At 40.6% G+C, this 24,703-nt stretch overlaps 1 protein-coding gene across 1 annotated transcript in view; it reads right to left on the bottom strand.

The window, feature by feature from the left end:
- PRKN (parkin RBR E3 ubiquitin protein ligase) overlaps positions 1-24,703 on the bottom strand; it is a 969,496-nt gene that overhangs the window by 785,073 nt on the left and 159,720 nt on the right. The window contains exon 3 of the mRNA XM_026649533.1: positions 7,779-8,019. Within this exon, the coding sequence (XP_026505318.1) occupies positions 7,779-8,019 (241 nt within the window). The remainder of the gene's footprint in view (positions 1-7,778; positions 8,020-24,703) is intronic.

The raw sequence follows: 24,703 nt of genomic DNA, 5'->3' as shown, positions 1-24,703 counted from the left end.
TTACAGGCTTCCTAACAATTCAAAGCACAATGCTAAGTTATTTTATTACTGTATTTAAGTGAGAAGATGCTTTCAAAAATGCCTTATAGATTATAAAATACCATAAATTTTTTAACAATTACACAACACAAATATATTCATATTTCAAATAATAGTTATAAAACTACAGTAATATCCTGAATTAAATATAAATTTTCTTACACCTCACCAGATTACATTTTGGATATTCTACCCACCCTTACTCAAACTTTCTACCATTACACAGGAAGGATGCCTTGAACATAGACTCTGCAGCTCTAGCGAGGCCTTCACTACTAGTATGAAGAAGAAGCAAATCCAAACTTGAGTGTCTTATTCTTATTTTTTACCTTTCTATGCCTGTGTCAATGGACACTTGTGCACCTCTTATGCTTTCCTTAGGCAGGATTAATGGAAAAAGGCCTTCTGACACAGTGGCAGCAGCTAAGCTGGGCTAAGGGCTAACCTCATTGGTGTGCCAGCTATAGTATTTATTTGCTTTGGCCCTTCTTCCAGCCATTCTTTCTAGTTTCTAATTTATATTAATTAATATCAACTTTCCAACTGTCTATGAGTTTTGGAGGTGTGGTCTATTTCACCACAATAAAAGCTGATACTTTATTACCACGTAGGAACATGGTTATAAATGGGGTATCTGTGCCCAGTATGATGGTGCCAACCTGCCCTATCATCTACAGCCCTGAGTGATTAAACTTATCCTGATTTTCACCAGTCTGGCACAACTACACACTGAGACAGTACAACTACACACTGAGAAGATGCAGGGTGGTGGTGGAATGTGATTTTGGCTGAATGAAGACAAGATGAAGCTGCTTACAGACTCATTTGGACTGTGATGTATATAGGGTCATATACATGATGGGGACTTCTTGTGTGCTTCACAATACATGTGAAGATAAAAGGGAATATCTGGGGACAGAATGGATCAAGGACAATAAAGGTTTGAAGTCTGCTTACAAACAACCACCTGCTCCACTGCTTGATGCTGGTGCAGGGCCCGTTACAGGATGCCTTGTACGCCCGCATTCTCAAGCTGCCTGGAGAGTACAGTGGGGCAGGGAGGCTGATTAATGGTGTTGACTAACTGGAGTTGATGCTGCACCTTGGGCCAGGTGAGTGAAATGAAACTTAGGCTTGTATGATTTCTGTAAAAGAAATATGGTGGACTTGTCATTTTCTGTTTGTTGTAATTATCCATTGTAACTCCAGACCTCAGTATGTGACTAAACAAAGCTTTATTAAAGGTAAGCATATTTGGGCAGTTCAACACCTTTACAAAGGTGAGGAGGTGTGGAAAACAAAACAGGCAAGTACAAAATAGCAACAGGTACATGCAGGGATATAATAGTGAAAAAATCTCCAAACATCAAAGAACAAAATAAACTGAAAATAGCGATGTTCAGTTTTATATATCATTAGGGTATTGGTTCTTTCCTCTGCATTGGAATGGAAGTAGAATGCAGCAGATATTGCTTATGGTGTGTGGATTCATGTCTCATTGACTAGCTCCCCCATAACCAGAGATGTGCACAGGTTGAAGGACATGGTACCATGGAAGTGTTGGAAGTGATGGCATTGAGTATAGGTAGGCAGATGGTTTGCTTAGAACAGATCTGAGTCAACTAGCTCACAATCCCCAGAAGTCTCTCAAGTTGGTCACACTGAAAAGCCAAGTCTCAGTTGCTCATCTCTCAATCATGGTGGAGTCACTTTGCCAGCATCTCTTTCATCTCAGGTTCACTTCTCCTCCAACTCCAATAGTTCCTTTCTTCTCTTTTCAGCCATCCCTATGTCCTTACACTGATGCCTGAGCTCCTTTTTGTGGTGCTGGTCTGCCCATCAGAAGCAAATCCTATGTGTCCAGGTCCTCCACCGCTTGTCCCTCAGATTCTGCAGCCTTTGGCTCACAGAGAGCAGACTCCTTGGCATCCTCCCCTCCCTCTCTGAATCTAAGGTTATCTTGGGGTTTTTAACAAAGCAAAATAAAAGTTTGTGAATGTCCTGAGTCCCAGTATGGTCTTATACACTTTCTACATAGCTGGAAGAAAAAACAGCAACTTTTATCTCAAATGCCATTCCTTTTGCTAGCTCACAATGGCAGCTACCTTCTGCAGACTGCAAGCTTGATTAAAGCATATTCAAAGAAAAAGATCTGTGAGTTACCAAAATCCTCCCACTTCCAAAAATTTCACTTTGATAGTGGAGACTTTAAGAGGAGGGAGGGGGCATTCCCCATGAAACAGAACAGCATTGGTGATTATTTTAAACTTATTCCAGGGGCCATTATGCCCTTAGATGATGTAGTTCTGTTGGGGATCCAAGAATAAAAAAGGAAATATTTATTCCATGACTCTTGGTAGAGACCTTCTGGCTATACAAGGGAAATCCTTCTGTGACTTGTACTGGATGAACTGATGAATGACTGGAGTGAGTTTGAGTGTTACAGAGGAAGCAGAGGGAGGTTTCCTTGTCCAGAAATCTGACAGACCTCCTGCAATTTCTACTGAGTGAAAAATTCTGCTTCAGCAAGAATGGAGCAAAATAAGATCTCCAACCTACTGGCTGCTATGATAGTGAGTACACTTTGCCTTAACGTGTTCTCCAGCCCTGAGGTGTTCTTCATAATACCTTTAAGGATTGTGTTCACACAAGTTATATTTTGCTTGGGCTGTGGCTGCAATGCTTTTTAACTTTTAATTTTTTTGTACTCAGGCAATGCTTTTATGTTAATAAACTGCTACTGTTAGCTGCACCTTTTCAATTCCCCTCCCACTTCTTTGCCATGTAGAGCAGAGTGGTCAGTCACAAGGAAAGGAAAAAGTGATGGAAAAAGGGATGTATGTCATACAGCTATGTCTGTCCATGATTAAAGCAAGGGCCAAGTTTAGCCAACATATTTCGTAATATTCTTTATAATAATAACAAAAATGGTTGTGCTCATCTTATCCAGATGAGATACTGCATTCTCCTCTGGTTCTTCAATGAGGTAGGTGATTTGAGCTTCTAACAACTGGTCTACACTTAAAACTTAGGCTGACGGATATAAAAAATTCACACCCCTGAGCACCATAGCTATGCCAACCTAACCACTAGTGTTGACGCAATTAGTGATAACAGCTAATTTAGACCCGATCATTTTATATGTACAGTTGGGATTATGTTTTCCAATGTGCATTACTTTGCATTTATCAACACTGAATTTCATCTGCCATTTTGTTGCCCAGTCACCCAATTTTGTGAGATCCCTTTGTAGCTCTTCGCAGTCTGCTTTGGACATAACTATCTTGAGTAGTTTTGTATCATATGCAAATTTTGCCACCTCACTGTTTACCCTTTTTTCCAAATCATTTATGAATATGTTGAATAGGACTGGTCCCAGTACAGACCCCTGGGGGACACCATTATTTACCTCTCTCCACTCTGAAAACTGACCTTTATTCCTACCCTTTGTTTCCTATCTTTTAATCAGTTACCAATCCATGAAAGGACTTTCCCTCTTATCCTATGACAGCTTACTTTGCCTAAGAGCTTTGTCAAAGGCTTTCTAAAAATCTAAGTACATTATATCCACTAGATCTCCCCTCTCTACATGCTTGTCGACCCCCTCAAAGAATTCTAGTAGATTAGTGAGGCATGATTTCCCTTTACCAAAACCAAGTTGACTCTTCCCCAACAAATTATGTTCATCTATGTGTCTGACAATTTTGTTCTTTACTATAGTTTCAACTAGTTTGCCCAGTACTAAAGTCAGGCTTATTGGCCTGTAATTGTCGCAATCACCTCTGGAGCCTTTTTAAAAATTGGCATCACATTAGCGATCCTCCAGACATTTGGTACAGAAGCTGATTTAAATGTAGGTTACAAATTACAGTTAGTAGTTCTGCAATTTCACATTTGAGTTCCTTCAGAACTCTTGAGTGAATATCATCTGGTCCTGGTAACTTATTATTGTTTAATTTATCAATTTGTTTCAAAACCTCCTCTAACAACACCTCAATCTGGGACAGTTCCTCAAATTTGTCACCTAAAAAGAATGGCTCAGATTTGGGAATCTCCCTCACATTCTCAGCCATGAAGACTGATGCAAAGAATTCATTTAGTTTCTCCCCAATGGCTTTATTGTCCTTGAGTGCTCCATTAGCATCTCAATCATCCAGTTGCCCCACTGGTTGTTTAGCAAGCTTCCTGCTTCTGATGTATTTAAAGCAATTGTTGCTATTGCTTTTAGAGTCTTTGACTAGCTGTTCTTCAAATTCTTTTTTGGCCTTCCTAATTATATTTTTACATTTCACTTGCCACAGTTTATGCTCCTTTCTATTTTCCTCACTAGGATTTAACTTCCATTTTTAAAAGGATGCTTTTTTGCCTCTCACTGCTTCTTTTACTTTGTTGATTAGCCATGGTTGCACTTTTTTGTTTCTCTTACTATGTTTTTTAATTTGGGGTACACATTTAAGTTGAGCCTCTATTATGGTGTCTTTAAAAAGTTTCCATGCAGCTTGCAGGGATTTCACTTTTGGCACTGTACCTTTTAATTTCTGTTTAACTAACTTCCTCATTTTTGTGTAGCCCCCCTTTCTGAAATTAAATGATACCGCGTTGGGCTGCTGTGGTGTTTTCCCTGCTAGAGAGATGTTAAATTTAATTATATTATGGTCACTATTACCAAGCAGTGCAGCTATATTCACCTACTGGACCAGATCCGGTGCTCCACTTAGGACCAAATCAACAATTGCTTCTCCTCTTGTGGGTTCCAGGACTAGCTTCCAAGAAACAGTCATTTAAGGTGACTTTATAATATAATATACCTATCTCATAGAACTGGAAGGGACCTTGAAAGGTCATCAAGTCAAGTCAAGTCAAGTCAAGTCCAGCCCCCTGCCTTCACTAGCAGGACCAAGTATTGATTTTTGCCCCAGATCCCTAATTGGCCACCGCAAGAATTGAACTCACAACCCTGGGTTTAGCAGGCCAATGCTCAAACCACTGAGCTATCCCTCCCCCCCCCCGTATAATAAATATAATATAATATATATAATATAATATAATATAATAGCAATACTATACAGTGAACATTTCCTCCCCTCTGACTGACTGGTGACATTCTGCACTTCGACTACTAAATATTTTAAGAACATCTTTCGGAGAGAATCTTTCTGAAGATAACAGATTTCAACAGTCCTTTCTTGTCAGAAACCAAGGTTTTTGTGCTAAAAGAAAACAAAATCATCCTGCAGTAACAGAAAGAAGTATGCAAGGCTTTGGAATAAGCTGGAGCATGTTGGAGACTACTGGTACTGTTATGAAAGAATCACTCAGCATATTAGAGTAGATGGTAATAAAGAATTAAAGGAGACCTTCACCTCTAAGTCACAAACTTAAATCTGTCATCCACCCACTGCTTTGTGGCCTATGTATGTGCACTGAGTTGATGCTTTGGTTCCAAGTGGATGTTTCTAAGGTGCAAAAATCACCATCACAACTGACAGCCTTTTGAGCAGCCTCAGTAGAAAAGCAATTGACTGAATAGTTTTTGGGACTCAACTGCTTTCTCACCCACAGGAGTGAGTGAGGCAAACTATTGAGGAGGTAAATGGAAGCTCTCATTGCAGATGCATATGATATATTTCTTTCGCGGGGTGGGAGGGAGGGGGAAATGGAGGAGTTCACTCTCTACTACTATCAGTCTGATACATTTCACCAGCATTACATTCACTTAAAGAAAAAGGCAGAAATCCGTAAACAGGAATCAGATGTTTCAACCCTCAACAATGCAGGTGAGTGTGCAGCCACCAATTGATTAGAAGCAGAAAATTTTTTTTACCTCTTTAATAACAGTGAGACTCATAGCAAACTGAGTAGAAAAGACCACCACAAAGTACCTGTCATTAACAACTAGCCAGGCAGAAGTATCACTCAGAGCTAATCTACACTGATCCAGGTATGTCACTCATGGGAGTGAAAAAATCCACGTCCTCTGAGCTATGTATTTAAGCGGACATAATCCCCAGTACAGACAGCACTAGGCTGATGGAAAAATTCTTCCGTCGACCTAATTACTGCCTCTAAGGAAGGTGGATTATCTACAGCAATAGAAGAACTCCTCCCATTGCTTCAGCGAGTGTCTACACTGAAGCACTACAGCTGTGCTGCTGTAGTGTTTTAAATATATATATAGTCTTAGTAAAACTGTCTCTTTATTTTGTTCATAAAATAAAGAAATTATTTAGCTGCATCACAGATAGACCTAGTCCATTGACACGGGCAATCTACATTCAGTTACATTATCATCCTGCCGTTGGGGGTCCTTGCTATGACAAATGAGCATACTTTGTTTTGTCAGAGGCCTCGTGGAGACTGCGGAGTGTGAAAGAGACACAACATGAAAATATGAAGATGTGCCACAAGAAGCCTTAAACGTGTAAATTGCCCTGCGATGTCAGGCAAAATTATTAAGTTCATGTAAATATTTTATGCAGGAATAAAAAATAAATAAAAAGAAGAATTCAGCAGTTCACATCACAGTGCTTCAGACAACAAGCCCAATCTCATCATATCTGCCCCAACTGATCAGATTTAAATTAGCATGCACCCCTCTTGTCTCATTACTCATTCAGAATGTGAGATGTGCATCATTAAGCTAGGCACTAATTTGTTCCTAAACTGCACTCATTCATCATTAGTTGGCAGTGATAGGTTGATCAAGTCAGTTGTGGAACACTTCCGTGACCCACCCATGAACTGTACACTTTCTGCATGATTTACTTACGACACTCTCTAAACGTTATTTTAACAGTTTTGGTAACCCATATATTGTAAAGATGATTTTTTTGGTCAGGTTAATCTCAGAGGTTTCCTGTTTGCCTTACTTCTAGAATTGGACTCTTCTGCTTCTACAAAAAAAGTGTTTGTGTATTGATCTTTTAAACGGCATCTTCAATGAATTATCAAAAAATGTCACCTCAGTACTGTAGCGTTCCAAAGAGAGATTGCTACTCATTTAGGAGATGCATAATGGGGGATTATAGTAAGGATGCTTCCCCTTAGAAGATTGAAATATTATTTTAGGGATCCTTCTAAGAAAAATTGAGGCCTGGGAATCTCTTTCAAAATTCAGTTTAATTATTAATACACTGGCTCTTGATATTTTTGCCAATTTTTATGTTACTTCATTCATTCCAAATATAGATGCCAAGAATGAAGCATGGATATTGTAAACTGTAATTTTGTGAATAAGAACTTTTTAAATCCATACCTTAAGTCATCTGTCTTTATATGTTAATTTGTGTTTGTCATGTCTTTAAAAAACTTTTATAGAAGTATTTTAATAAAATTTGTGAACATAAAACTGCCATAAAACTTGTAAATTAAATTAAATTAATATTTCAATGCATGAGCTGTCTAATATTCTAGTCAAGGAAACCGGTTTCAGCTTCAGTTACAAGAACAGACGGTGGTTGCTTCTTTTATTCATCCATAATACTAAATAGCATCATAAAAGTTAAGAAAAGGAAGAGCAAACCATTCAGTTCACCCCCCAAGCATAGATACAACGTAGCCTATTAGAAGACACAGCAAAAGTTCAGCTACATATTCACCGTAGATTATTGACATTGTATTGTTTGTTTAAAAGACTAAAAGAAACTGTGGCTGTGCCATTGCATAGAACGATTACACTATGAAGGATAAGTTTGAAACGTCAATGCTAAGTTTTGAATTGTACAGTCTCAGTGAGTTACCTGATTTATCAGATGGAAGGGAAATGCTGTTGTCTGTAGTATCTAGAATAACAGCCAGCCCTGCAGAATAAGATGGGAGGATGCTGGTACTAAGATCTACACGGGTTAGACTTTCAGGCTCTTTTTCCATGCCTCCTAGAATACCTCCAGCGTTGGCAGTTTCAACATCAGTCCTTTTCTGACCACTGTCTAGGGGACTCTGAACAATATGAACTATACTCTGCTGGGCCAAGTCACAGTTCTGAAAAACAAAAACAAAATCCCAAATATGATTGACACATAAAGAAAAAAATCACTCTGTCTCCAATTTGGTATTTGTTTAGCCATTTCCAACCCATTTCATGTGGAATTTCAATAAGCATTAACAGAGTTCAGAGAAAAGTGACAAATATAAATTGCAAGAATTAGAGTTACTTGCACTGGCAACAGGTTCACAATGCTTACAAATTCTAAACATTTAACAAAGAAATGGTGGACCAGAGCCAACAACTCTGAATAATTCTGTTGGCGGATGTACAGAGAGAAGTGTTATTAAGTCAGATGCTAAGAAAATTCAATCTATAAAATGCGTTTTTACAGACAAGGATGAAAAAAGTTTATAATATTAATATTTAACAAAGCACAGGTGACCCCTTTTTTACTAACAATAATAACAATTAAAAGTGTTCATAACAATGCTTGAATTAGTGTGTGTGAGGGATAAATGAAGTATTGCCATCCTCCCACTTCTTGCTGCCACATGTTGGAAAACTGAAAAAAAATTGCGGAGCATTGTCATTTTATTTTTTCCAGTTTAAAACACTGTGCATGATACATAGGGGTAAACACTACAGTTATATCATTTTACTTAATCATTCTAGACTTCCAAATTTGTTTGGAAACCATGTTGTCTAGACTAAGAAAGTAGGCTCAAGACTTTTTTCTGTGTTTACAATTGCTATTAATTAAAACAAAATTAAAAGAGAAAACAAAATAAAGCTTTCGGAAGTGAAATAAAGAAAGTTATATGACAGTTAATAATAAGAACTGTATGCATTGAATGTAACTTGGAAATCTGAAAAGTTTATCAAAACCTGATAATTAAATTCAACAAATGTTATGCACAGTAATCCAATTATTCTGGCAAAGTGTCAATCTTGCTTTATCCTACTGTTCTTAAGAAACAGCTATTGTCCAAACAGATCTTAAAAGAGATGCTTTTTACGTTTCTCAAAGACCATTGCCAACACTAACTCTAAAGTCAGAAATATAAATATTTTCAACAATTACTTTGTTCCTTAAATCTAAATTTCAAACTATTTTTTCTCAGGTATTATTAACAAAAACAAACCATAAATCAAGTTTTCCCATATACATACCTATATATGGTATTTTGAAAAGTAATTCCAAATACACAGTCTGAATTATTTTAAAACTGCTCTTTCCCCTGAAATCCACCAATTAGTTATAAGCACAAGTAATTAATTAAGAAACATTTTTCTTCAAGTTTACCATACACTTATATTTGAAACAAGCTCAGATAATAATAAACTCTTTAGGATTCTAATCTTTACATTTTAAAATCAAGATATTGCTTTCCTTTCTCTGAGCTTCTCATAATTCAGATGGTATCAGATCATGTAGGTATTTTTAAATTCTTTGAAGTTACTGCATGTGCTCCCTCAGACATGCTTCCTTATATTTTTGTGTGCCCATGGACCACAGCTTCCTGTTTAAGTAGAATGAACTATTCTCATGTGGTATCACAAATTCGTTTTTTGTCCCCACATTCCATATAATAAGTTCCAGAGTCAATTTTGACAATCAGGTTGGGTTCAATCATGAGCCACCTAATGTGCCTGTGCAGGAGGAAAAGGGGTAGAAGGTGTCTTTGAGCACTGATAATTATTTATTTGCTCCCAATGTACCTTATCAATTTAACCTGGTATTAGATATCAACTCTATACGCATTCTGCAGCCCTTTCCACAGTTCATATTCAGCTGGGATCTTGAGAATCAGAGGGAACTTGCAGTTCAGTTAAAGATGTCACAATCACGATAATTTTTTCTAGTAGTGCAAAAGGGTTTCTCTATTCAGCCTGAAAGAAAGGACGCTGCTTGTTTTTCTACAGGTCTTGGGTTTTCAAAAAGTCTTCCTCTCCCTCAGCGGCCAACTGGAATGGCATCTCAGTTGGCAACTATTTCTAGATGTTCTTCATTTTATGAGAAGCAACATTTAAGGCCAGATAGGGCTTTTCACCCAATTGAGGGGTGCACCCACTTATTACGTCTCTTCTCTCAAAAGATCCCAGATGAATCTGCACATTTCCCAAAGAAACTAATGAAATAAACAAATTACCATCTCATGACTGTTCCAGTAATTTAACAGTCCTTCAGATTACCGGGATTTCACTATTATACTTGGATTCACAATGTAAATTTCTCTCTGAACACCTGGTTTTCACTCAGCATTTGTTTTTCTCCATCTCTCTCATTTGCGTGTAAACCAGATGTCCATCTTGAAACCTTTACAGCCCTCAGAGTGGTCCTTTCTGCTTTGCATAAGATAGGTTCTGATTAGTGCTGACCTTTTCACAGTTTTTAGCAGAAATTGTTCTCCAGGTGTTACCTCTATTGGCCCACGGCTGTCTTTAACCATTATAACTGAGTTATATATAATGTGTTATATATAATAATAAATATATATAATTTCTACACAGAAATAAACTTGGCTATACCCCCAAAGAATCATTTCGCTAACCTTCCTCAGCTTCATCACATTGGCTCTGTGTACACTGGTGTGATCTCGGTGGACAGTTGATTGGTTTGGAGGGAAGGGATGAACAATTATTTTGCAGGCCCACCCAGTTGTGTGGAGTGGCCCACAAAGGTGGAGTAACACAGCTGTCCCAGAATAACCCTGCATGTTTCTGTGTTGGGAAAAACCAATGGCAGTTAATATACAGACGGTCTGTATTAACTTTAGCTGGTTACCCTTTTGGGTTTGGGTAGAATGGAAGAATCCTGAAAAGCTGGGGCAGATCCTCTGCCCCACTTTCTCTCTGCTCCCTCCAACTCTGTGGTGGTAATCATCTTAGAAATGCTATATACCGGGGTGCCCAAACTTCAGCTTGCGAGTCACATGCAGCTCTTTTACAGTTAAAGTGCAGCTTGCAGTGCCCCCCGCACCCTGTACTCCACCTACTAGACTGGGGCAGGGGGAGCACAGGGCTTCTGCTCTGCAGCAGGATGGTGGGGCTAGAGGCTTCAGCCCTGCGGGGAAGGGTGGGTCACGGGACTTCAGCAGGAGCGGGGCTGAAGCCCTGAGCCCTGGCAGGCATGCCCGGCTCTCGAATTTCTGAAGATTATCGTATGCGGTTCAGAGGATCTGTATGTTTGGCCATCCCTGCTATATACTTTAGATAAATAATGAGGTACAAAACCAAGAGGATTCTGTAGGAATGGGGAAGAATATCACAGGGGCAGCATTGTCCCTTCCATGTGCTCCAGGCCTTAATGCAGACACTTCTCCACATATGGACATAGAGGAGAGAAAGTTGGACCAGTTTCACTGATGTAAATCTAGAGTAACTTCACTGAAGTTAATACAGTTACTAAAGATTTACACTGGTGTAACTAACAGCAGAATTTGTCCCACTATGAAAGTTACATGTTACCAATCATCAGGTACACTTTTAATTGAAAAAGGTTCCCTTATAGATATTTCAGCATACTTTGTAATCTTGTTTTTTCACCAAAATCTGATAATTGTTGTTTAATTTTGGTTTGATTCGACATATTCCTTTGAATAATTTCTCAGCAAGTCTGTGTTTTTTTCTTCATATAATGCAATTCTAAAATATGAAAATCTGTTTTTTTATTGAATTTTTAATAACGCGCTTTTTCTCTAATGGAGCATTAACCTAGTCAGCAAAGATTTGTCAGAGTAAGGGCTTTGCAGACTTAATACTGAAACAATGCTGTTATTAGGTTTCAACTTGAAAGCATCATGTTATCACTAACAGACCTGCGGGTTTTTTTACATCTTGTTGCCCATAATATTTTTAACAGAATATATTTAAATTGCTTAATAAATTTAGTTCACCAACACAAAATCCATCACACATCTAGTTGTTATTTTGAAACTACTCTCAAAATAAAGACATTGTAACGATGTTGGGGTAGATGTGGGGTAAAATTTCCAAAAGTGTCTCAGTGACTTGGGAGCCTAAATTCATTTTTCAAAGGTGACTTAGGTACTTAGGTTAAGATCCTCCAAGGTATTAAACCTTCTCACTCCCAAAATGGGAGTTAGGCACCTACATGCCTTTGAACATCTAGGCCTTAGGCACCTAAATCTCTATGAGAATAATGAAATTTGAAAATGATTTAGGGCCAGATTTTTAAAAAGTATTTAGGTGTTGCTGCAGTCAGGGTCTCAGCAGCTGATTTAAGAGCCTCAATTTCATTTTTAAAAGACGTTTAGGCACTTAGGAGTCTAAATGACAGTCAATGGGATTTAGACTCCTAAGTGCCTAACTCCCTTTAAAAATGAGATATAGGCTTCTAAACCAGTTAAGCATTGCAACACTGAGCAAAACAATGCCCAAACAACTTTAAAAATCTGGGCCTTGGGCACTTAGGAAAATTTTATCTGTGGTATAAATAATTAAGCAATTACTTATATCAGATTTCTGATGAATTTGTTGAATTTCAGGGAGCTTAGCCTAAAGTACTGAGCCAACACTTCTTTTATTTGTATACGGCCAGATTATGTTGCCATAGCTCAATTTAAGTAGTACCTAATTCTCCAGTTTGTCCCATTGGTTTCAAAGTACTTCTCAGCATGAGTAAGGGCTGCAGAATCTGGATGATTAAATTCTATTTTGATTAATAAAAGTTAAGATAAATAAGAAATTACAGAAAGTAAAATAAATATGGTTACATGATAGTGTTAAAAAAGTTTAAATGAATTAATTTAACATGGTATGTCAACATTCTTAAAGAAGAAATACATTAAACTGCAAGCAAACAAAATCGTATCACAAAATGCTAAACTTGTTCTGTACTATTCTGAAAGGATTTTGGTACCAATATGGAAATATTGTTCTTTAATACATGTCCTTATCAGTTGCTTTCTCGTGTATGACAAAGTCAGGCTGGGCAGCTGCAAGAGAGTATTCATATTGGGTTTTGGGAAGTGGGCAGGCTTATGCCGGCCCACTGCTAAAGTACCCTCCCCCAGCCTGTGGGGAGGATCCACAAGGTCCAGGAACTCAAATAATTATGGGGGACAACCAAAAATATAACAGGGATGGGTGTGAAGGTCAAAGGGTCAAACAAAGGGAACCTGAAGGGGACACCGAGCAGAGAACCCTGGACAGTGCCCATCGCTCCTCAAAGGTGTCAAGAGAGCCAGCAGACACCGCCCAGAGGAACTCTGCCTGGATACGTGAGCGAAGGCAGGATTGGAAATAGGCCACACAGTCACAGGAAACCCCCTCAGCCAACCTCCTCTTCCTGGTCTTATAGATAGCTACTTTGGCCAGGGCTAGGAGGAGGTTGACAAGGAGGTCTCACGACTTTATGGGGCCACAGATAGGGTGTGTGTATATGAAAAGGTGAGAGGAAAAGTGCAGCCAGAAACGTAAAAGGATGTCCAGGAGGAGCCGGAATAGGGGGTGCAACCTGGTGCACTCCAGATATACGTGCAATAGGGTCTCCCTCACACTGCAAAAGGGACAGATGTCAGGGACGGGGGTGAACCACGCCAGGTACACGCTGGTGCTCACGGTTCCACGGAGGAGCCGCCAACTGATATCCCCGGTGGGCCTTGGGACTAGGGTGGAGTATAGGCTGGCCCACCGGGGTTCCTCACCCTCAAGAGGTGGTAATAGGTCCCGCCACTTCGTATCGGGGCGGGACACGAGGGTGAGGAAATGAAGGATGTGGAGCATGAGCGTGTACAGATGTTTCCTTGGCGTGGTCCAGTATGTTATCCCTAGAATGATAAAAGCCCTTTTTCCTACAAACTGAGAAGGGGTTACCTTGGGTCAATTAGGGACACCTGAGTCCAATTAAGGGCTGCTTGAGACCTTTAAAAACCCCTCCTCTGGTGAGTGAGGGGGGAGGAGAGTCAAGCTACTGAAAGACTAGTGACAGCAGGGAGATTGGCTTCTCCAGGGTCAGAGGCTGCTCTCCCACCTACAGGGGAAACAACCAAAAATGAGTGCTTGCTTACAGGAGGGATTGACACCTCAGGCCTACAACAGGACAACTCCCACCCCAACGAGGGGGCAGGGAAAGATATCCCCCTTTGTTTTGTGTTTGTAAATTGGTTTCTTTTTGTTTGGTGGAGGAGCTTTCCTTGGGCCAGCCCTGAGGCCTACCTTGAAAATATTGATAAGTAAATACAGAGGGGGAAAGCAAACAGTGTGAGGCTGATTTACCCCTGCTTATTTTACTAACAAAAGGAATTACATCCAATCAGACCAATGGTCCACCTAGTCTAGTATCCTCTCTGTGGCAGTGGCAAGTACCACATGCTTTGAAATCAGATGTAAATTCCCTGGACTGGGCCATTATGCATTAACATGAGCAGGAAGGACATTTGTTCTTGGGTCAGTACATCTAGTGGTTTTTACTTTAATAAAGATTTCATTTTAAACATGTTTTTACTGCAGAGCTAATAGCTGTAGGAGGGTGATTGGACTCTAGTCTTCCTTACACATTTTCATCAGAGACATCAGCAAAGTTCTGACTGCAGAATCTTTATCTGATGATGATGAGTGATGATGATGATTGATGATGACTGATGATGACACAACCAGATAGAGATCAGCTTGATTGGCAGATCCCAGGCTGAGTTTGCAAGACTGGCAGCATGGGGGGTAGGGGGGGAAGAAGAGTTCTTTTTTTTTTTTTAGTTGTAAACTGAGTAAATTAGATATGGAAACCACTAAGAAATAATAAATATGAAATCCCAAAATTCCACATTTATAATATCCTGTTTCCACACTTTAATTGAACCTGGCTTTAGTTTCAGGGAAGAAAATACTCACCCATCCTTGTAGGACAAAAGGGCAAGAAAAATTGTGTGTTTGTTCTCTTATTGAGAAATAGAAAGGATGTATTAGAATCTCTCTGAACAGTTCCTATAATCAGTAGTGACTGGCACACTGTAAGTAGCATAGATTAGATAGACAGAAGACAGGGTGGGCCTGCACTTTCTTCACTGACAGAAATGATGTTATTCAAACTACTTCTATAACTTCCTTGGGTTTTTGCCTTGGGTTAGTATTGTAGACACGAATCTAATATGTAATTTTTTCTGTCAATATCTCTTTCATTTTCTACATATATTTGTTTTATGCCTCGGGAAAGGTTTCTTTTGTGAATATCTGTTGTTAATAATTCTAAAGATATTGTCTTGTCTTATCTGTTCATCCAAATTAATGCTTATCCGTGATCCATTATCCAAAGGGAAATACTGTGTGTGTAAATATCACAGACTATCAAGTGCTTCTTCTCTCACCAGAACAAAAGGAACTCACAAGATCCAGACGTGATTAAACCACATGTCATAGGCTGGTACTTTATACAGAATGCATTTGGGACAAGCTGAACAGGTGGCTTCATAACAGACTACTTCAGTATTCAAACTCTTTTTCAAAGGTATTTGCCTTCATATCCTCTTCCAGCTTTGCAAAAAAAAAAAAAAAATGTCTTCCACAAGGCTAAACTAGCATCTTTTGAATGACTGATAGGTGACTATTCAGTGCTGCCAGCTACAGGCTGACCAGCAGGCCAATGTGGAACAGTTAGAACAGACAACTTGCAAGAAAGAAGGAGAAGGAAGAGCTGAGACAGTTTCTACAGTCCTATCTACCTCTGTTTCCTATAAATCTTTCACTTGTTATTTTCCCCACTTACAAGATATTGTCATAGTGACACATTGCTGAAAGAAGAAATGTTGTTCATTTATGTCCAACAAATGGACAGACTAATGGGAAATCATCTTCAATGAAATAAAACATTTTTTAATAAAATGTTTAATTTAAAACCATTGGGAGATTTAGCACTTAGGCTCCACTCTATCAACAAATGAGACTAGGACAAATGTCATCTGAATTTGTAACCAACTTAAGAATTATTGTGAGTTAGCTAGACAACTCTTTCTGATTAAGAAATACAAAATGACATCCTGAGCCTCATAATCCTGGAGAAACAGACACCACATGGAAAATAACTTCAAAAGTTGGGCTTTATAAAAATAAAAAATCCAGGCACTCCTACACAGCTGAAGCTGTTGTGCAGAATGCCTGGCACATCTGAGCTACTGGATCCAGCTCTGCTGGAAGTTAAATTGATAAGGGAACTGCTCATAACAGTCAAATAATAAAACAAGCAGCTTATTGCAAGGTAGACTCACTGCAGTGAAAAAGAGAAGAAGAAAGAATGTCTGACATAGAAAGGTAAATAAATGCCCAAGGGCATTGAGGTAAAGAGAAAAAGGCTGGAAAAAAGAAATGGCGGCTGAAGCTGCAATAACCAAAAAGTGTAGATAAAGGCCCTTTAGTTTCAGTAACAAGGATCAAGTATCTAGAAAGCAGTTCCTATCCAAAATGTGAGAGCTGGGGATAAAATTGTTCTACCTCTGACAAGACACGCTCATAGTCCCAGAGTTCAGTAAAGTATTAAGTTATGGGTCTAGCTACAGGATAACAGTGAACCAAAAGCAATAGTCAGCGGTATTAAGAGGAAAACTATTTCACTTGAATTTGACAGACATGTTTTCACTGCAGCTCACTGTATGACTCTGATCAAGTGAGCACTGTATCTATAGCATTCTTGCTAGAAATAGGCCACTGTGATAAAGTCAGTCTGCAATAATCATATCCATTTCCTCTTTGATTAATTCTTGTCCTGCTGCTTTGACTATGAGGAAATTAAAATAAAAAACTTGCATTGTTTTTATTGCCCCAGCACACAAAGGAGCATCTAACATTGAAACATCCCAAACCCCTCACCTCAGCTTTGTCAAGCTACACATAGGATTTTTGGTTCAGCTTCCTTGGCTTTAGCAAAACCCTCCCCATTAGGATGGGACTTCCCTCATAACTTGCCCCTGAAAGCAAGGTTGTAGTTGGCTTCCATTCATTTTTACAACCAGGCCCTATATAGGGGCTGAAGCTTTGAGGAGAGAACAGTGCCTTCTAGGTTCCATTCTCAATGACACTGATTGGAGGCACAGTATCCCTTTTAGCAGCCTGCAAACACTGAAGATGGCACAAGAGGAGGACCACCCAATCTCACCAAGAGGGCAAAGAGCAGGGAGGCGGTTTAAAGCCCACCCAGTCTCCACAATAGACTTCAATGTAAAATCATAGCAAAGCAGGGGGAAGGGCTTCATCCTCTATTTTCCCCACAGTACAGGGACATGGACCATCTTCCCTTTATCTGCCCTGCTTCTTAATTACTGCTCTCTTCTGCCTTTTTCACTCTCATCTCCTCTAGCCAAAAAATGGAATACCTCAAGAGATGATTCTCATTTCCCTCCTACCCACCCATTTTGCAAATGGGGATCAGGGTAAGTTTGGTGGGATGAGCCCTGTTCATTCCTTGAGGAGCGTCCTCAGAGGTTTGTCTTCATCCTCTGCTCTTGGTGGGCTAATATGGAGGTCTCTTTTGTCCCCCTCTACTTGAGAACTTATGGAGGAGCCTGGAGGATAACTATATCTGCATAACCTCAGTGTCTTGGAGACTTCACGGGCTGGTAGGAATGCTTTGGTTTGGCCACAGCTATCAGCGCCATAATTGCCTGGGATTCAGTGGCCATGATCATGACCATGAAAGCTGCATCACATAATTAGAGGAGTAATAGAGAGAAGAGTGCTATCGAGACAAACCTCAAAGAATAGAAGATATTTTCCTGATTTAAAACAACTAAACAGAAAAAAAAATCAAAGTAACTGTTAATATTTTTAGAACTCGAGAGGGAAACCAAGTGTGGAGAGGGAGATAAGGAGCAAAGGAAAGGGAAGCCAAAAGGAAAACCTCAGGCTTTATCATTTCTGTTTGTAGAGAGCTCTAGGGAGGACCCAGTTGGAGTCAAGGGGCCTGTAAACATGTTTCTCTAGGGCAATCCCTGATACACCCTCTCTCAGTGGGGCTCGGGTCCCTAGTTACATCCAGCTACTAATGCTGGGTCAACCCTGTCAGGCTCCCATATCTTAGACCTTGTGGCAGCCCTGCCACATGCCAGCCTCCCCACGTTGTTTGCCAATGGAAAAATAAAAGAAAAAAAACTATAAATGTTATGACACCACTGAGAATATGCCCCTTCCTAGAGCCTACTGGCCAGGGCAAAGGTCACTGGCACTCCCTTACTTCAGGGGTGTTTGTGTAGCAGCTTCATGTGGGGCCCCGACAGTGTTTCCCCGCAGCTTCTCCCAGTCTTGCTTACTTCACAAGATACTAGCAGCATGCACTGAATTCTTTATAAGGCTGAAGAGTCACTAGCATGGAAGGATTTGCTCTCATTGCTTCAGGAGATGCTCTAGCTGCACCCTGCTCCAGCCTTCTCCCTAGCTGTCTGCAGCTTCCTCCTTTAAAAGCTCTCCATGCATTATTAGCAGAGGCGGAGGGGCAGGGCTGCCGTAGTATATAGACCCTCCTTGGCCCCTTCCCTGTCAGTGCGGGCCTAACTAAGAAATAGGGTGACCAGGTGTCCGGTTTTCGACTGGAACACCCGGTCGAAAAGGGATCTTGGTGGTTCCGGTCAGTACTGCTGACCGAGCCATTGATGGTCTGGTTGGTGGCACCGTGCAGTGGGACTGGCAGGCTCCCTGCTAGCGTCCATGCCATGTGGCTCCTGGGAAGCAGCCGGCATGTCCCCCCTCCTGCTCCTATGCGCAGAGGCAGCCAGGGGTCTCTGCACACTGCCCCTACCTCAAGCACCGCCCCAACAGCTCCCATTGGCCAGGAACCATAGCCAGTGGGAGCTGTGGGGGCGGCACCTGCAGACAGGCAGTGCACAGAGCCGCCTGGCTGCGCCTCTGCGTAGGAGCCGGAGGGGTGACATGCCACTGCTTCCGGGAGTTGCTTGATGTAAGCGCTGCCCAGAGCCTGCACCCTGACCCCTTCCAGGGCTCCACCCCCATACCCCAGCCCTGATCCCCCTCCCGCTGTCCGAACCCCTCAGTCTCAGCCCAGAGCACACTCCTGCACCCCAAAACCCTCATCCCCAGCCCTACCCCAGAGTTTGCACCCCCAGCCAGAGCCCTCACACCTCCCCACACCCCAACTCCCTGCCCCAGTCCAGACCCCCCTCCCTCACCCTGAACCCCTCATTTCTGGCCCCACCTCAGAAACCGCACCCCCAGCCCAGAGCCCATATCTCTTCCTACACTCCAACCCCCTGCCTCAGCCCGGAGACTCCTCCCATACTCTAAACCCCTCGGCTTCACTCCACAGCCCAGAGCCCCCTCCTACATCCCAAACCCCTCATCCCTGGCCCCACCCCAGAGCCCGCACCCCCAGCCAGAGCCTTCCCCCCACTTCGCATCCCAACTCACTGCCTCAGCCCCCTCCCACACTTTGAACTACTCATTTCTGGCCCCACCTTGGAGTCTGCACACCCAGCCGGAGCCTTAACTCCCTCCCACACCCCAGCCCCCTGAGCCAGCCCGGTGAAAATGAGCAAGTGAGAGAGGATAGGGAGAGCGAGTGGGGGGGCGGGATGGAGTGAGTGGGGGCGGGCCTTGGAGAAGGGGTGGGGCATGGGTGGGGCCTCAGGGAAGGGGTGAGGAAGGGGGCAGGGCAAGGGTGTTTGGTTTTGCGCAAGTAGAAAGTTGGCAACCCTACTAACAAGTGCCAGCTAAGTGCCGCACTTTCTTTGTGTTAAGGAAATGCCAGGAGAACAACAGTTTCTGCTGTATTTCTCCCTGTCCAAGCAAACCTCCAAAATAACCCCATTACAGGTTTAGTTGAACACTGGAACAAAACCAGCAGAGGCTGGTTTGAATCTGGAGCCTTGAATCTGAGTCAGCAAGCTATGTCCCATTGCTGATGCTTCGGTTTACCTGAAGATCTGCTTGTTTGCCAGATTCAGCACCAGGACCTTAGGAAGACTAGAGCGGAGTGAGGGGCCAGGTTTCTATTTTGAGCGGTTTGGCTTTGGGCAACAGAAACTCTCTCTGAGTGACCCCATGATTCCACACAAAAAGAGACTCACACAGACTCTTAAAACAAAGTAACTAGTTAATAAAACCAATGTAACTTCCAGCCTACCAGGACCTTGCAATGGAGATCAACACAGAAACTCTCCAACCAGACATTTTTCATTCTGCTCCCTTACATCATCATACAGGAAAACAAGAGGGTCTTTTTTATGCCTCACGAATAAGGAAAGTAATAAAAATGCCCCCTAGAGAGCTAACCATATAATATTAGCCAATCAGTATAGATCCACATAAAATTGCAGTAGATATACTAGCTTTAATAGAAAATCTATTTCCAGGGATACTGCAAACAGACATTAAATGTGACCCTCTAAATAGGCGGGGAAAGCATATGAAGTCCCCACAAGATTGAAAAATAAACTCACCAAACATGACTATACTATTATTGTAACCCTTTCACACCCCAAGGACAGAGATCATGTCTTAAAAGCAGCTTGCACAGAAAGGAAATCAATTGGAAGAACAACAACACTCTTTTTTCCCCAGATCTCAGCCCAATGACCCAAAAAAGGATGAGAAACTTGAAGACAATTTTAAAAAATCCTTTATCACTGAGGAGCAAAAGATGGGATGTTATTTCAAATTCAAACTAGAGATTCCATATGATTCCATATGATAGAAAAGTTCTGTGGCTGTGCAGCAGCTGAAAATCATTGCTAGAGAAAATCTGAAGGGAACAATTAATCACTCCATAATTCAGATAATGAAAAACTCAGGCTCTCATCTGGTATTGGGATCCACTAGCGTGGCTCCTGCCTGGTGCTGAATCTCAGTGAAGTAAATAGCACTCTATATGGGAGTAGGGACAGATCTTGATGCAGCATTGGGTCCTAAATTAAAAGAAATTATTCACAGATTGTTTACATTTTAAATTGCAACACTCAAAAACTCCATGCTGTTTTATGATGCTATAGAGTATACCTCTAGTTGGTATGAGTTCAGTTTCTGAGAATTACTATTTAACATTATTAAACATATTAGGGTGTTATAAATGACTGAATTTGCACAGTATTCCATACACTGTCGGTGCTAAGCAACATCTAGGGACAGATGCAAAAAATGGGGACTTTACTATTAAGAATCCCACATTCCCACAGAAAAGTAATGGATAGAAAAGGCACAAAACCTCAGCTTTACTGGGTAATATATAAACATATCGTGCCTTAAGAATACATAAAAGAAATATGTCAGCGCATTTGTATCCTGTTTGTCAGATGTCAGTCTTATTATTCTGTTTTTACATTTAGTTTAAATATTGAATAGGAAAACAATAAAATGAAAGATTAAAAATATGAACTATCCTGGAATGAAAAAAGGATTCATTCCTTTTCTTAACCAAAAAGCTAGTATTATTTTATGGATTTCCATTAGAGTTCCAAAGACAGGGTTTCATAAGAAATTAAAGAATGCAAGCATAAGAAGTTGAAACTCTGTCGCTAGCATTAAAGTTCAATGCAAAGTTAAAGCTAGATGCAAATGAATTACTCAGAACCATTGTGCTTTCAACTCCTTCCAGAGGCAAACACCAGTGAGGGAGAGGGGAACCTTTGCTATGAACAAAGTCAAATGATGGAGCATAGTAAATGCACTTTGATTTTGGGGAAATCAGAACAAGGAACCTTCAAAATATCCTTGAAGTTATGACATTTTATTCACAGATTTTAGCAGTTTAATCTGACCCCTGAAACTTATTTTTTAACATCTTATCTAGATGGGGTGAATATGGCAGACCAGAGTAGATATTAACTGTTCCCCACATAAGACTGATCCTATATTCCTTGAGCACTAAATAGTCCCATTGACTTCAATAGGAATTAGGGATGTGTAAGGAACGCAAAATGGGATCCAGTTTTAACATGGGTGTAAGTGATCATGTTCTATGTACATCACATGGTGCAATTTTAATTTGCTGTTCCTTAAGCTTTTAAAAATCTTTTTGTACACCTGTTCTTTTATTCTGTTAATCACAGAGCCACAGTGCTCACTCCTGAACTCCTTATTCAAGCAAAAAGCCCCTGGACTATTATATATAACAGATGTAACCTGTGGCACTTTCTGGACAAAGGCTGAGATGTTTTAATTGTTTAGGAGACAGGAGGTGATTAGATATGAGTGTGGGGTTGGAGTTGTGTTGTGGCTATTTTTAGTTTGAGTTGTGTGTTTTTCTGCTATTTTATGTATTATCATTGCATTCTGATGATTGCTGCTTTTAGTGTGCTTAAGACACTCACAAAACTTCAGGCATACGTGCCTAATAAATAAAAGTGAATTTGGACCTGATCATCCCTTCCTTCAGGAAGGAGCTAAAGTGGAGGAAAACTCTGCAATATTCTCCTCACAGTGATTCTGCCCTAGCTGTTCAACTGGAATGTAGGAGATGTTAGATATTCCCCTTCCTCATGAAACAAGTTATGGGGGCCAGTCACAAACTATGCAATCCAACTGAAATTGTGTGGATCCCAGGAGATGTAGAGAGGGTTAGGGCTCTTGCAAGGAGGGTCTGTGCCATGCTAACAACTATAGTCCTGCTCTCCTTGACAACATGGCTCCACTGAAACTGCACAGTCAGGGATTCATCAAGCCGTGGTTTCCCCAGAGACCCTCTTAAGGGATATGCCCCACTAGCATGTGGGAGGGGCATTAAAAGCTGATATGAACTCATACATGTCAGGGAAGCATGATGGAGCCCTTTCTTATGATTACTATTTTAGGAATAACAAAAGAAACAAACAAGATATTTGAGAGGATCCATCATAATAATGTCCAACAGCCTCAAATTTTATTCTCTTGGGAAAAAAACATTTTAGAAATATCTAGTACAATTATATTCATGGTAACAGGGCAGTCTGCCCCCTTTAAGGATGAGGGGGGCCAGGGAACAGCCAGCCCTGTTCTGGAGGGAAGCTCAGCAGGCAGGTGGTGAGGATCAGCTGACACAGTTGGAGAGCACATCATGATTGGGTCTAATTCCCAGCTGGAGGATATAAACAAAGGCTCCAGTTCCATGTGGAGGGTAGGGCCCAGGAGAAAGCTGATAGTATCTGCTCCTGTGGCTGCAGCAGAAGATGAGGCAAGCCAGCCCCGCATAACCTCTATGTGGGAGAGGTCCTGACCTTCTAAGGGGACACCAGAGTCTTGGACCAGAACCCAACTATTGCTTTTGTTATTACTCCATATTTCCTTTTTGTCTGTATTCTGATGAATAAATAGAGCTGTGAGGAATGGGCTACAAATGTAACTGTGTGGGCTGATGATTTGTCCCAGGTTGGTGATAAGGTGCACTAGCTTACACTCATCTTATTTATTGTACAGTGAATAAATTACTTCCATATGCAGCTACAATATGTCTTCTGCATATGAGTACCTGTATTTTAGCAATTCCAGTGCCTCACATTTAAACAATTAGTGCCCAATAATGTTGTTGCTAGCCACTTCAAATTGGAAACTGAAAAACTCATCCTCACTCCAAAATCATTGTAGGTTGCTGTTTGTGGCATCCATTCAATATTCTGGACTAGAATGTCGGCTGTAAATAAGATTTAACATTATACATGTAAATATATCTGCATCTGCTAAGTTAGTAGCCATAATGTGTGTAATAGCAGGTTTAACCATGACGGACAATGAGCATACATATTCCAGGCAGGGTAAATGGATTGGTTATTTCAAATTGCTAGCTACTCACTCACTCCTCACTCCTTTGCATAATGCATGAAATCTAAATGAAGAAAAAGTGCATTTAGATGCATTTTCAGGTTCATTAAAGACGAAATTGCAGGTGAATTAAAATGCACAAATATTTAGATGTGTTACTTTTCAAAACCCATCTCTAGAATCCTCAGTGACTTTATATGTTTCCTAACTGTACGAATTTTTCCACAACTAATGTAGGTTCTGATACAGCAGAGAAATTTCCATGATCCACATTTACAGATCCTCTGCCAGGAGTTTACCCTCCTAGGAGCTGGACATTATTCTTAGAATTAGAAAGAGTGCAAAGAGGACGTAGAATTGATTAACATCCAGTGACGTTCTGTCCTGGTGGATATCTACCTAAACTGGGTAGCCAGTTATTTTTTGTGAAGGTCCAAATTTCTTGGTCAAGATATAGTCCAGGTCCAGACTCCAGAGAAAATAATGAAAAAATAATAAAAATAATGGTAATAATAAGTAAATAAAATTTTGGGGGGTAAATTCAAAAGCATCTGGCGGTCCAGATTTGGCCTGCAGTCTGCCTATTGACTACCCTTGACCTAAACAATGAGATTTTGGCATTGAGGAATTTTGTACCAGCAAAAAGACACTTATCTTTTTTCATTAAAGAAGCCCAAAAGTTTCATAGCAAGTTTTGGGAAAAGTCCCTTTTGTGCTAGGAAAGGAAAGGAAGAGAAAAGAAAGAGAAAGTGACTGTGTCTGAACCAACTTTTGAACGTTCATGCGTTAGATCCGCAATTGTAAATATGTATATATGGTATGAACAGAATGTATGTTTAGACAAACCTAAAAATATGTGATATTCATGTTGAGTTTGGCTTTTTATCTGAATGATCAAAACCTTTCAGGCCTCACAAAAGACCGTCCAATAACCTTCTATACTTAGTCCCCTCTCTCTATTACACTGCTGTACAGCCAAAATGCTTCTGAAACAAATGTAGTAAAACTTTACTAATTCTGGGTCACTGAGAACGAAAATGATGCTTAAAA

This window comes from Terrapene carolina, unplaced genomic scaffold, assembly GCF_002925995.2.
Source record: "Terrapene carolina triunguis isolate 2854851 unplaced genomic scaffold, T_m_triunguis-2.0 Scaffold85, whole genome shotgun sequence".
Taxonomy (NCBI): Eukaryota; Metazoa; Chordata; order Testudines; family Emydidae; genus Terrapene; species Terrapene triunguis.
Note: the sequence above shows the minus strand (reverse complement) of the source record. Positions and strands in the feature narration are given on the sequence as shown.